This window comes from Talaromyces marneffei, chromosome 3, assembly GCF_009556855.1.
Source record: "Talaromyces marneffei chromosome 3, complete sequence".
Taxonomy (NCBI): Eukaryota; Fungi; Ascomycota; class Eurotiomycetes; order Eurotiales; family Trichocomaceae; genus Talaromyces; species Talaromyces marneffei.
In genome coordinates this window covers 3,588,510-3,602,424 of record NC_072350.1, presented here as the reverse complement: position 1 = coordinate 3,602,424, position 13,915 = coordinate 3,588,510, and the positions used below count along the sequence as shown (strand labels likewise).

Genomic DNA, 13,915 nt, shown 5'->3' with positions numbered 1-13,915 from the left:
ATCCGCCTAACCTAAAACGAACAAGGTGGAATGTAATCCTCGAAGCTTATTGCGACGACGCATCTAACGTTCTATAGAAAAAATGCACGTAGTATGCTCAACTGTGTGGGCTTTCTGCTTGTTTTGTGGTATTTTGCCTCTATCAGTCGCATAAATTGTGGTAGACACAGTGCTTAAAGCAGCTACGTATGTCTAATTTAGCATCATGACACGGTTGATAGACTTCACACGGCAATCCAGGTTTGTACGTCACTGGTTTGGACCTCAAACGATAGACCATATAAGAGCATTTTCTGCCATCGCATCCCTCCATTCAAAGAAGAAAAACAGTATACTTGCATCATACTATCGAGGCGGCACATCCCGGGCGTTACTTTTTCATAGAAAAGACTTGCCGTCTGACACAAAGGACTGGCCACCAATTTTTCTAGGCACCATTGGCGCACCTGACCCCAATGGCAGACAACTTGACGGAATGGGCGGTGGAATCTCGAGTCTATCCAAAATATGTGTCGTCGCTCCATCGGATCGAAGAGACGCAGACATTGAATTCACTTTCGTCCAGGTTGGTGTCAAAGACGATCGAATCGACTACTCCGGCAATTGTGGGAATATGTCAGGTGCCATTAGGCCTTTTCCTATTGATACAGGCTTGGTGAGGCCGTCGAATACAGCGGGTCTTAACACAACTGTCTCCTTGTACAATACCAACACCCAGAAAATCATTGAGGCCACCTTTCCCATCACTAATGACGGATCCGAGACTGTCGAAGGCGATTTTGCTATCGATGGCGTGTCTGGTACTGCCGCAAAGATTCAGCTTGACTTCGTTGCTCCGGGTAGTTCAAAAACAGGGAAACTGCTTCCAACTGGTAACACTATTGATATCATCGATGGACTCCAAGTTACATGCATCGATGCCGGGAATCCGTGCATTTTTGTGAATGCCGACGAGCTCGATGTAGATGGTACGTTGCTTCCAAATGAGACTGATAAACGAATCGATCTACTCGAACGATTAGAGTCACTACGAGTCAAGGCCGCAGTTGCTATAGGGATGGCAAATACCACTGATGCCGTACCTCCATCAATTCCCAAGATCTGTTTTGTGTCTAAGCCTGCCTCGCATAAGATCCTATCAGGGGAAACTATTTCTGCGGACAAAGTTGATGTTGTTGTACGAGCTATATCAACGGGTCAACCACATAGAGCCCTGCCGATCACCACTGGTTCATGCGTATCTGCAGCAGCAAGGCTTGAAGGATCGGTTGTGCATAACTGTCTCTCGGCTGGATCTTGCGTAAAGCAGGAACTAGTTATCGGCCATCCGAGTAGGACGTTGGTGGTGGGAGCATTCTATGATGATGAGGGAAAACTGAGAAAGTCTACGGTCTACGGGACGGCGCGAAGGCTAATGGAAGGGAGGGTATTTTGGAAGTAACAGCCACGGTACGACAAGAACTTCTGTTATATACATTCTCACGGTAATATCCAGTCCGATAAACGTCTGGCAGTATCATATGACATGGTGTTGACATTCCAGTATTATCCCTACTCTATACAGCTCAATTTTTCTTTATTTTGAAAAGAGAGCATTGCAACACGAGATGCCGGGCATACAACCCCTCCAAGCGCCTCGATATACGAGACAGTTGATGGGGTACATGCTGTGCAGATACAAGACGGAGACCCAAATAATCAACAGAAAACAACAAAGCAGAATAAGAACAGACTCAAAGCATAAGCAACTGGAACGCAAGATCGGAATCAGGAGAACGCGAAACGAGATGTTTTTTCTGAGGTTTTTCCTTTTATGATATGTCAAGACAAGACAGAACGATGACAGAAAGCGCAGGACAAGAACGCAATATGAACATAGCACAATATTTTTTTCTGGGCTTTTTTGTTTTCAACTTTTAGGAGTCCCCCCCCCCCCCCCCCCCCCCCGAGATGCGCAAAGGACTCGAAAACAGAACGAGAAACACGACAAGAACGCAAGAAAAGAACGTAGGACAAGAATATTTTTTGAGTTTTGTTTTCTTTTCAATTTTTTTCGGTGTTTTCTGTTTGATGAAAGAAGATGCAAAACGAGACGCAATCGACAAACGATAGAATCCAATCTGGGCAAGAGAACGATCGAAATGATGTACTGTTCATATGGTTAACATACACTCTCGATGACGCAAATAGGGCGTGTATACTGACCTCTAGAACGATGAATTGCGAGCCAAAAATTCCGTGCCGAGCTAATGTCCGCGTACCAGGACAAATCCGAAGTGATTATGCAGCAAACTCCTGCGCCAGTATGCCAAGCGAGTGAAAAGGAGATGTGACATGACTGGAACATAAATGGGAGCGAAAGGGGTACATGAAGGAAAGGACACAACCCACAAAGAAACATCACCAGCATAAGTACAACAAGAATACATGATGGGCAACAAGCGGAAGAGATACACGATGAGAATATTAGAGAAGATCATACCCTTCGTCACGAGCCCTCTGCCGGTACTCGCTCCAATGACGCAAGAGATTTTCTCCTTCACAGCCAAGGTCCTTCTTCTTCCGCCTACAATACCGGGCAAAGAGAGCAATTGCTTGCCAGAGGCAACCTTCATGCGTACATTCAGGCTCATCTGGGTGGTGATAGTACACAGAACTGTGATCGTGTCCCCACATAGTCATATATTTTTCAGTTTCACCATCTTCGTTCGGGGTCTCGAGGGGAGTGACACGCCAGCCTTGTAGTCTTCCCATTTTCCAAAGGCCACCGTCTTGGAAGACGTTTCGCTTTCGGTCAATCCAGAAGTCCACTTCACGAATCTCAGTCGAGCCGAACCGAACACCCTTCTTCGCTCTCACCTTGTCCGAATCCGGTCGTACAAGGATGCTTCGAAGCGGTTTGGCACTTCGGCTGACGATAGATTTGTGAGCTTCTACGAGGCTAGCATACAAATTAGCACGGGCTACGCGTTCAGGATTTCGGAAAAAGGTACGACGCGATGCTTTGACCTTTGAAGGCGAGGCAACATTAGATGGGACTGTAGCAGTCACTGGGTTAACAAAGTCGACCCTCTTGCGCGGTGCGGGTGGACAGGGGATGACAGGAAGGGCAGATCGGATGCTAGCAGAAACAGGAATGCGAGTTGGTTCAGGGCTGGAAGGGTTGAATCTGCGATTCTGAAGAGCACGAGTGACGCCATTCTTGGACATCGAAGGGGTAGTCCAAACACAATAACGAGGGGGTGAAGAAGAGCGAGGCTTGAACTTAGCAAGTGATGGGAAGGGAATGGCACTGGCAACAGGAGCAGCTTGGAAACGGCGACGACGAGGTGCAGCAGGCGCGATGCGACGAGGAAGCCTCGAAGCAGGGGTCGATAGCAGAGCGCGCGATCGTTCGTTTGGTCTGAACTTGACAGGACTTCGGGGTAGCTGGAGGAAAGCAGAAGCAGTGGTCAGGCGACCGAGGACGGACGGACCCTGCAGATAGGGAATACCGGGGATATGAGAGGAAGGCATTGTGAAGAAATTCCAACACAGGATAAGCGTAGAGAAGGGAAAAAAGAAAGGGATGATGAGAAAGTGAAAGCGTGAGAGCGTGAAGATTGATTGTATGAGGGTGTATAGAGCGTGAGAGATGAAGAGTATGCGAACGGAGAGAAAGGCTGCGGAACAGTGGGAGAAGAAAGAGAAGAGAAGCAAAAGAGAGGGGGGGAAGGGTATTTATAGGTGGGAAGAAGTGGGTGGGAGCCTGGTTTGTTTGTTTGTTGGGGAGAGAGAGAGAGAGTGAGCAAGAGGAAGGAGCGTGGGTGGTGGTTGTCGGGCAAGGAAATAACGACCGTCCCCGTAAGGAAAGCACGGGAATGGCCTAGGGAAATATGGTAGGTGATGCTCAAGGAATGGCTTCGGGAGAAACGACACTTGAAAGTCCAAGTTCGAGTGCGCAAATGCCACGGTAGCTGCATCGCGATGGGCCTTGTGTTGTGTATAGAGGACGAAGAACACGTCTAGTACAAAAGCATTCATTACGTAGCAGGCCTCCGATCAAAGCCCAGTCGAGATAGCAGCAGACAGTCTTTTGGTACACCGTGGATCTGGCGAGCGTTACTCTTCGATTGCAACAATTGATGGTAGATCTGCATGTGCCCACTGGGAAGGAAGTAGCCCACCGTACCTACCTACGTAAAGGCTGAAACATCGACATGAAGAGTGTCTATGTTACCAATAAAGATTGCTGATGACTACCGAGCCTGATACAACCTCCTTTCGAGGCAGCGAAGATGAGGACATACGAACGAAAGAGGGCACTTGCAACAATTGAATCATTATCGAAAAAAACTAATGAGACAGATGTATTCCCGCCACAAATACGTACACAAAAAAGAACCCACATACCTAGGATACGACATAGAAAGATCCGCTTCGCCAGAGACACGTGCAATGTTGACAAAAAAAGTGTGAAAACCAGTGAGAAGACAGCAATGGAAAGAGAAAACAAAAAACTCCCATGTCCTTTCCTCTATTGATGCGGAATCATGTAATTAATCAGTCAGAATAAGCGCAATTTATACGTTAAGTTCAAAGGAAGACCGAAAGAATTCTTCGATTCTTCGTCAAGTAGACAAATCAATCAATGACCCATTTCTTATGTTCGTGGTGGTGTTGGTGCCTGACCGTATTCGGACCCATCGCGACGGTGGTGGTGGTGTTGGCGATGGTGTTCGCGACTTGGATAATTAATCGTGTTAGGTATATTGGCTTGGACAGGTTGCTGTTGCTGCTGTTGTTGAGCAATCACTTCTCGTGCATAAAACTCAACCAACATCGTCCCGTATGCTTCGAGCTCTTCGACGGGTACAGCCAGCCTAAAATCGTTGAGGAGAAGAAATTGAAGTTCAAGATGGTTAAGTTCGACAAGAGGAAGCCCTCCAACCTACAGTACGGCATGATCAGCAGCTGATCAACAAACGCACGAACTAGAATCATGAGGATAGTGAACATACCTTGGCATAGCGGGAGTTGGTATAGAAAACGTCGGAAAAGAATTTACTAGCACAAGTGACACCAGCAATAACCAGTCGATGAATGTTGAAACTATCAACAACGAAAAAGTTGGCAAACTCGTCCTCCTCGTCCTCATCCAAATTTAAGGAAGACGGGATGGGGGTCGCTGACGATTTCAGATCTTGTGCTGTAATACCGCTCGAAGATGGAGGCGTGACTACTGATGGGTAGCCACTGAGCGATGGTCCATGGGTCATGGTGGATGTGGAATGAGCTCGCGTCGATGTTGATCTTAGCCTGTTTCGCTTACGATGGATAGGTCGACTGTTCACCATCTCCGTCATCCGATCAAAATAGACCAGCAAGCTGAGAAAGACTTCGTAAGTTGTGGGACAATATTTGTGTATGCGCGCAAGATAGTTGAGAATCGTGATTGAAGGTACATTTTTGCCATGAAACGCAAGCACGCTGCTGGCTTGCGCACTGAGGTTGGCTGTGCCGTCGGGAGGAGGGATATGGCGATGGATATGTTCATGCTGCATGTCATTCGTTGCGGTGATCTTAGCCAATAAGCCTGCCACCATTTCAATTATGTCCGCTACTGGCATCGAGCTGATTTCATACTGGCGGGTGATCTCAGCCGCCCCCCGCCCGGCTGCTCTCCTTGCCTGCTGGGACTGCTCTAGAAATTCTTCGCTAGCAAAGCTCTGGATATGCGACAGAGAGCGGACTTTGATTCGACTTGGGGAAGGCGGCTCGGAGCTTCCCAATGATCTTGTTGATGCGTGTGTGTGATGTAGCTGTGGTGACGAAGGAGAGGGTATGTTCGATGTTCCGGGCATGTGTATTGAGCCTGCGTGGCCAGCGGGGGGCGCACCAGAGGGAGGCGCTTGATAGTCTGTAGGGTAATATCGCGGATTTGCTGTTGGCATCATGGAACCAGCATTGCCGACTTCTTGGGAGGATGCTGGGGTCATCGTGGTGGACGAAGCGTCAGGGGACTGTCGGTAGGGACGGTGGTAGTTACTGTTGTACGGTTGATGGGGTATAGACTGTACGTATGCTGGCACATCATGCGACAGCGGCAATGAAGATGAATATGGGGGTGTATGCGATGCAACTGAAGAGGGAGCTGAGGGTGTGATTGTTGAAGAGGTTGGAGAGGCGGCGTCTCTGGAATCGACGGTGGTGGACGATGAATGATAATAATTATGTGGTTGCGCTATTGAATGATGCACGGGCGACGAGCGATAAGGTGTTTCTGAGGAATTGGCGACGCGGTTTATCGTAGTACTTCTTCCAAGCATTGTGGTTCCGTCGCAAAATGACGGGTTGATGAACGTGATCCGACACCGTGGCTGGGCTAACGATAGCAAATCCCATATCAGTATTGGCGGTTAATGAGCGATAAGAGAAACAAGCAGCGAGATAAGAAATTGCTGAACGGTAGCGACATGCCAAATGCTGATTCTTCTCTACCGGAGACAATGCGGGGCTGAGCGGCCCATGTAGCAAGGGTATAATAAAATATGCTGGACAGAAGATGAGTGAGGTAGAGAAGAGGTAGAGAGGAGGGCGGGGGAACAATCGATGAGGGGGAGGAGACCAGAAAGTGCAAGAAAACCGGGCTAGTGGGATCGGTAAATAGAAGTGGCAAGTGAGGGACAGCGATCGTGCAAAGACAAGTGCGAAGACTGGAAATGTATCACGCTGTCTGAAAATTGTGTAGTTGTACCTTGATACGAGTGTCTACACTCTCGCGAAGCCGAAGGATGAGAGGGGGGATAAGACAAGGGAAGGTAGTTGCCGGAACGAGAATTAGCGACTTAACTTACCTGGTCCTGTGCAGCCGGGATTGGGAGCCTTGGAGCCTTGGAGCCTTGCAGCAAATGGGCCAGACCGAGTCCGCCGCAATCACACAACAACGTCACTAGTATCTTCAAGATGAACCTCTTCCAGCAGGCCCTGGCATGTCTTCCTTTCGGTTTTTGTCGCTCTCGTTGTTTTCCCTTTGATTGTTTGTACGATAGGCCGTCCAGACTGGGATGAGATGAGAATGAGACAGTGCTCGGTTTACCGTCAATGGCTCACCCGCTCGAAGGACTTGAGACCCAAATCCTCAATGTCGCCACGATCGACTAAACAGTGGAGGAGGTAGGACAAACAGCGTCTTTGCGGTGGATTTGCAGTCGTGCATACACGTATTCAATCAGAACAGTTGATTGTTGGAGTTCCGTGGGTGAAATAGACGGATCTGTCTATGTATGAGATGTCCTGCAAATCAACACATATGCAGCGTCAAAGTACGGCAGGCTTAATCTGGTCCCGCAAGCTCGACGTTCAATTAAATTGTTAAAAGCCGAGCAGATAAGATAGCTATAATAAATCAATAGTTAAGAGTTTTGTTGGGCAATCCTAGCGAAAGGGGGAGGTGGTGTGCGTGCCCAATGCTCACGGTGACATCGATTGAGTGATATGTACCTATACAAATGACCCGTCCCGCGTGGTTAGAGAGCATGGGCAAAGCGATCAATCAATTGATGGGCGTTCAAACGCAATTGAAATAGAGCCAGATATCAACTAGCAAGGAAGAAGCATTGAAAAGAAACTGGAATTCCGAGGGAGAAGAAACAAATTGATCAACATGGCCAGCTGAAGATCTCAAGGACCGGCTAGACTCCCGACCTCAAGCTGTGTATGGAGGTCATACCGGCGGTAGACTGTGCGGTCAAATACCGTAAAATACTGTATCATACAAACATCTCCGGACGAATGACGAGACCCCGACGGAGCAGGTGGTGAAAGAGTGCATGTTGATTTAATACACCATTTCAGTCTGGTAATAAATGGACTTACCATCACGGTAGCTACATACATTTTCATGATTATCAACGTGGAGGTATGTCGACCGCTTACTTGATTGCGATGACCAAAATTGAGGTAGCACAAAGTGCCACGGCGAGCTGTTACAATATATGCTTGTCGACATGAATGGCATTTCGCTATTTATCTACTACATTTCATTATCCGTGATTTTCAACTGACTTTGAAGGTTGCCAAGTAGACCGGCTCTTCCCTTAAAATGTGGGCGCATTGCAGAAAAGGATGAGATGGCGACTGTTGTGCTCAATTATATCATGGCACTACCAAAGAATCAAAAAAAGCGTCCAGCTACTTTGAGGATCCTACTCGGTCTATAAGTGGCCAAGTAGGATAAGGAAACGAAGAAAAGAGCCCAGTCAATGATAGGGTCTATGGCACGACAGTGGTCTTCTATCTGGCAGGCCCCGGCCCGGTATATCCATTGTCGGGCAAATATAGATGACGGATTGCGCCTTTGGCAGTAAGCACAACCATACGAATCACACCACCGGAGCTGCCGTCCCATTTGATGGCCTCGCCCAGCGCACTCTTGACAAAGTTGACTCCTTCCTCTTCCGTCATGCCTTCTTTCCAGTTCGCGTCACAGTATCCGTAAATGTAGGTAGATCCGGAACCGCCAATAGCATACGCTTGTTTATGAAGGGAACCGCCGAGAGGAATCGAATAGACTTGGCCTCCGTGTCGTCGGTCGTAGCCAGCGATGATGATTCCTGCGCTGTTATTGCCCATAAATTAATCTCGTGTGCAATGTCACATCGTTTACAATGGGTAAGGTATAGCTGCATACCTTAACTGGTCTTTATTGTCATAGCACAATTCCTGGAAAAGGGCAGCTGCAGTTTGTGTGCTTGGTGGCTCGTCGTTCACGATACCGTACATGTTCAGGTGATAAGAAACAATATCGGCGACTGCTTGCGTATCGGCGGCCGACCCGGATCGGCAGCACCAGATGGTGTCGTGGACTTGTGTAAGCTTATCTGTCACTCGGTTGGCGATGTATGAACCGGTAGTTGTTCGACTGTCCGCTCCGAGGATAACTCCATCCTTGAAGTTGATTGCCATTCTGCATTGCCAATACTGATTAGCTCTTTCGATTGGAGGAAAATGGACTTGAGAGGCACAAGCTTACATCGAGGTACCTAGGCTGTTGGAAGAATTAGCCGATGCTTTGATCAACAACTCGTTGTGCAAAAATAACTTACTTGACCTCGCCCTTCTTCAAGTGATTCATATCAACGTGGATGCCATCTAAAGTAGTGTCAGTTCGTGATCCATCATAGCTCCATCAGTTCCAACAGCTTGCTTACCTTCCCCAAGAGAACCGCTCGTATTCGAGATCATCCTGTACTATCTGTACGGTGGTTGATGAAACTTGGAATGGGTGTAAGAATAATGTTTCAGAGAGATTACTGGAGAATTCGTGTTTGATGATAGTTCAGTGTAGGCAGGATGAGTGGGCGATGGATGACAATACAATATTGGCAGGTCTGGTAGGCGTGAAGCTCTGAGGCAGCCAACAAGGCAAGCTTCCAGGGCGGTCAGCTGTTGGAGCTTGTGATTGGACGACCATCAATCATTAGAGGATGGAGCCGCTACTCTTCATCGGGATTAGCCTTTGTTGGCTGGCACCTAACTAGAAATGGACTAGTCTGTCGTCATCTGTCAACGACTTAGTTGTTGACTCTATCGGTCTATTTCAATCTACTCGTTACCTACTCAAGGCAAGCAAGAGCAATTGAAGCCTTGCTCTATTTCTCCTATACTCATCTTATATTCTTGTCCTGCGATATTCCACTGACTCTTACCCCTCCTGCTGTTTGGAGTCGTTACAGTCGGCTGTTCACTGTAGGCACGCGAGCCGAATTCCAAATACATACTCATGCTAATGCTAGGCATCGTAACATACGTGAAGACCCGTTTGCCTTGCGGACGAATTCGATCTAAGATTATCCAGGATCGTCACGCTCCGTGGGAATCTAATATACCGACAAGACCTGGTCTCTTATCATAATGTCGGAATCACCTCCCCCACCGCCGCAATGGAACATTTCCACCATGGCCGGCAATGCCATGCAATTTCTCCGTCTCCCCATGCTGGCTTCGTCAGGACTAGCAGTTATTGCAAGTAGTCTACTATACTTCAAACAAAAGTACGTAGTCACACCATCGAGCGTTTCGACTGATTGGCTTCTCTCTTCCTTCGATCGCATGGGGATATCGGCATTGACTCGTCTGTTGTCGCTAGTGAAATAATATATCCACGAACTGTACCAGTCGATGCTCGTACAAACGTTCCAAAGGCATCATCTTTCGGCATATCTGACTATGAAGACCTTCAGATCCCAACTCCTGACGGCGAGTCACTGAATGCCTTGTTTATCCGCCCGTCGAATAAGGACACCGCTCGGGACGTCACAATCTTAATGTTTCATGGCAACGCTGGAAATATTGGTCATCGAGTACCCATTGCAAAAGTATTAACAAAGGTTCTGAACTGCAATGTGTTCATGCTTGAATATCGCGGATACGGGCTGTCCACCGGGACGCCTGATGAAAGGGGTCTGAATATCGATTCCCAAACAGCTCTTGATTACTTACGAAACCGAGCAGAGACAAGAGACACGAAGATTGTAGTCTACGGACAGAGTCTTGGTGGCGCTGTTGCGATCAACCTTGTGGCCAGAAACTTAGAAAAGGGCGTTATCGCAGGTCTCATCCTCGAGAACACGTTTCTATGCATCCGCAAACTTATTCCATCGTACGTGTCACATAATTTGCTGCTTCCTCTTAGTTGTGATACTAATCCTTTCAGTGTCTTCCCGCCTGCTCGCTATCTCGCGCGCCTATGTCATCAGTATTGGAGCAGCGAAGATGTGCTTCCGAAGATAGAAAATATTCCCATTCTATTCCTGAGTGGCCTGAAAGATGAAATGATTCCGTACGTTTCCCTCTGTGTTTATTTCGGTTGTCAAAGTAATCGTTGCAACTAATGGTCTCAACGGCAGTCCCTCGCATATGTCGCAACTGTTCGAACTATGCAAAGCCGAAACAAAAGTGTGGCGCGAGCTTCCCAATGGTGGTCACAACGACAGTGTCGCAGAGCCCAACTACTTTGACTATATTCGGGCATTCGTCGTAGACTACGTAATCGACTGATTCGGTCGGAAAATGCCCGACTCTTTCTTTCCTTGCATTTCCTTGCACCTCTCCGGTGTTATATACTGTTCACCCTTACTCAAAGATACCCCAACTTAATACAATTCAGTCTTGAGCTTCGGAAGTTTGAGGCATTTGGCTGCTCTAAATGATATTATTTTGCTTTGCATGATCTAATGTCGTATATAAACCACGGTTGTTTCTGCGATGCACATATTCACGTTCAATCTCTACGTTTTCAGACTGTTGGTTCGCTCTGTGTTTGTCCTCGGATGTACCATTGCCCAATATGCCTATTTCTAGAGAAGAGACTTTATCATTAACCCGGAAACTTGAAGTTTTACAAAGAATATATTCATTCCGTTTGGTGATACATCGATATCACTTATATATTACATGCCACCATATTCATCCAAACTGTGCGCTTCATCAAGCCGAAGCCGTGTTCCATCACAATAGCGGACTAAGAGAGTGTCTCTGCCTCACTGACAAGATCCTCGACCTTGAAGCCTTCCACATCTCCGCGTGTAAACATACGCAGCAACTCGCCTTTGCGCCCACTACCTTCACCATCAAAATCATAAAATCGCTGCACGCAGCTAACCAGCCAGCTGGCTTCAGAAACCGACACGCCGCTATCTGGCATGACTTGTCCGTGCATAAGCACTATCCCCTTCTCATCGGCCAAGTCAAGATGGTGGGTGATCGTTGTATGAGGTTGCGCATATGAGCCGTGCAGCTTATAAGCGGCCAGGTGTGTGAAAACGATTGTGGAGGTATGTGTATTGGCTGTCTGGAGGGGCGACGAAGACGATGTGGCAGGAGGATGGAATCCCCATTGCAAAAAATGGATGTCAGCACCACCTTCTACAGCAGCTGAATCTTCTGATTGCGCGTTGTCGCCTTGTCGTGGCAAAGGAAGAATAAATTGCGGATTCGAGCGCGCCGCTGCCGCCATTCGTTGATAAGTCTCTAGTGGGATGACCGCGCAGATCGACCGTGCATTGTTCGCATGGCGCAGTCTCCAGAGACTCTCAATTTCTTTCGGCGGAAGAGTAAGGATCTTTTCGACATTCAAATAGGAGCTCAGTGGCTTGATGCCTGGTGTGTTAGGGTCCGTGGCTGCTTTGGCAGCCGCAGCAATTTGGGTCGATGCCGGCGAGTTTGCGGAAGTGGATGAAGAGGAGGAATACGTAGAGATAGGGGATGCGCTACCCGATGAAGGAACTGGTGACGGCTCAGGCGTTGCGACGGTGGATGCGTTGCGACGATACTCGCTGATCTTATCTTTGTATGCGTCTTTCAAAGACTCTATCGACTCATGACCCTCCCTTTACAGCATAGTAATGGATTAAGTAAGCTTTTGTTTCTTCTTCCATGAACCAGAAGATTGTAACCTACTGCTTCGCTTTCTGATCAAGCTTGTGCTTGTATCTATCCAGAATTTGATCGGGGTTTCGATGGGTGGCCAGGAAACGCACATCATGTACTTGGGCCCATCTTCGTTGTTGAGGCTGGAATAATCTATTGTGGCATTTCGCTAGATTATGTAGCCGCGGAACCCGGAACGAGGTCATATTGAAATGCGTGTCGGTTGTTGTGAAATGCTTCGAGATAATCTGAGGACTACTACGTAGTAATTGAGGCAAAATCGAAATCGGGTTAGCGGGATTGCTTAAAACCCAGACATGTAATCTTACTGTACCAATACGGCTTGGCGTAAAATATCTAGCGGATGTTTGAGGGAGACCATAACTACATTCGCACAGATCTCCAAATTTTAGAAGAAGCTTCCTGCGAACAGTGAAGCCGCTCCACGCTAAAAAAAAAAAAAAAAAAAAATACTGCGTAGACTGGGTTTCTGGTGCTTGTTGCCTCTGTTCACGATGTCTTTCTCGCGAAACCGACCTCCCCCTATAGTTATTCAAAATCTCGCTCAATTCCGTACCCAATTATTTGTCCTGGAGTCCCCAATACATATGCCAACAGCAGAATTCGAAATTCTCTGGAAATATGTTGACAACATCTACGTACGTAATAGCTCATCGCACTGCAAAAGCAAGGGTACGACTGCTACATACTATTAGTGTCGATTATGGAGAAAAACGCCCTACAAAGACCCCTCCGCTGAAGAGCGTCGAAGAAAACGATCTAGTCGAACTCCACATCGGCTGCCCTTGCAAAATCAAGATCATTGAATCCGCCGGTATGTTACTTATCGAGAAGTCTTCTCTAGAAAGCCATAATCATGAATATTCCGCTCTTGAATTTAAGATGCCTTCACGAAAAATCGCTTCACTTGAAGTTGCAAAGGGATATAAACCTTCAGAGGTTAACAAAACCCTACGGAACGCCAAAAATGGGAATCTCGAAGCTTTGGAGATTGCTTGGGGTGCCAATTTCTCCGCCAAAGCCGTTCATAATGCCACTCAATCATGGGTTAGATCTCATGGTTCCATGGCTGAGGAGCGAATTCCGAAATCTACAAGTCCCAAAGCATCCGATGACAGGATTGGCCCGACACGGAGGGAGCTCGAGGTTCGGGAGATTTTAGACAGCGTTTTATCTTGTTACATTAACTTGGAAGCACAGACAAAAGACATGCCAAAAGAGCTACGAGACACGATTCTCCAGAACTGGATAGCATCGCTTCGTACGCAGACGGACTTTCTGAGGTTAGTAGGCGAGAATCGCTCGAAGCCAGGAGACACAAAGCGCCTTACAAAGCAAATAGGGTAAGGGAATTACAGAACCCTTGGTAACCTTCTATTGATCCAGCTACCATGAAGTATGTAGGGCAGAGTTGTAATGAAGTGGAATTAATACATCCAAGATGCGTACTCATGTAGTTGCGCCGGTATGTGTATTGCCTGAG

General features: G+C 47.5%; 7 protein-coding genes across 7 annotated transcripts; 3 read left to right on the top strand and 4 right to left on the bottom strand.

Moving 5' to 3' along the window:
• Positions 1-205: 205 nt before the first annotated feature.
• Positions 206-1,441, top strand: EYB26_005044 (uncharacterized protein; the record flags this gene model as incomplete). The annotated part of the gene is made up of 1 exon (XM_054264334.1): positions 206-1,441. One exon carries the CDS (start codon positions 206-208, stop codon positions 1,439-1,441), a length of 1,236 nt encoding a protein of 411 aa, XP_054120309.1.
• A 1,025-nt stretch (positions 1,442-2,466) lies between these two features.
• Positions 2,467-3,516, bottom strand: EYB26_005043 (uncharacterized protein; the record flags this gene model as incomplete). The annotated part of the gene is made up of 1 exon (XM_054264333.1): positions 2,467-3,516. The coding sequence occupies one exon, from the start codon at positions 3,514-3,516 to the stop codon at positions 2,467-2,469; it is 1,050 nt and encodes a 349-aa protein (XP_054120308.1).
• A 1,126-nt stretch (positions 3,517-4,642) lies between these two features.
• Positions 4,643-6,308, bottom strand: EYB26_005042 (uncharacterized protein; the record flags this gene model as incomplete). The annotated part of the gene is made up of 2 exons (XM_054264332.1): positions 4,643-4,930; positions 5,001-6,308. 2 exons carry the CDS (start codon positions 6,306-6,308, stop codon positions 4,643-4,645), a joined length of 1,596 nt encoding a protein of 531 aa, XP_054120307.1.
• Positions 6,309-8,274: 1,966 nt separating this feature from the next.
• EYB26_005041 (uncharacterized protein) lies at positions 8,275-9,225 on the bottom strand (the record flags this gene model as incomplete). Its single annotated transcript, XM_054264331.1, has 5 exons — positions 8,275-8,599; positions 8,672-8,947; positions 9,014-9,028; positions 9,087-9,132; positions 9,192-9,225. The coding sequence occupies 5 exons, from the start codon at positions 9,223-9,225 to the stop codon at positions 8,275-8,277; spliced, it is 696 nt and encodes a 231-aa protein (XP_054120306.1).
• A 669-nt stretch (positions 9,226-9,894) lies between these two features.
• EYB26_005040 (uncharacterized protein) lies at positions 9,895-11,040 on the top strand (the record flags this gene model as incomplete). The annotated part of the gene is made up of 4 exons (XM_054264330.1): positions 9,895-10,034; positions 10,130-10,642; positions 10,697-10,822; positions 10,890-11,040. 4 exons carry the CDS (start codon positions 9,895-9,897, stop codon positions 11,038-11,040), a joined length of 930 nt encoding a protein of 309 aa, XP_054120305.1.
• Positions 11,041-11,503: 463 nt separating this feature from the next.
• On the bottom strand, positions 11,504-12,617 carry EYB26_005039 (uncharacterized protein; the record flags this gene model as incomplete). Its single annotated transcript, XM_054264329.1, has 2 exons — positions 11,504-12,371; positions 12,442-12,617. The coding sequence occupies 2 exons, from the start codon at positions 12,615-12,617 to the stop codon at positions 11,504-11,506; spliced, it is 1,044 nt and encodes a 347-aa protein (XP_054120304.1).
• A 436-nt stretch (positions 12,618-13,053) lies between these two features.
• On the top strand, positions 13,054-13,802 carry EYB26_005038 (uncharacterized protein; the record flags this gene model as incomplete). Its single annotated transcript, XM_054264328.1, has 4 exons — positions 13,054-13,070; positions 13,128-13,578; positions 13,633-13,715; positions 13,775-13,802. The coding sequence occupies 4 exons, from the start codon at positions 13,054-13,056 to the stop codon at positions 13,800-13,802; spliced, it is 579 nt and encodes a 192-aa protein (XP_054120303.1).
• Between the last annotated feature and the right edge of the window lie 113 nt (positions 13,803-13,915).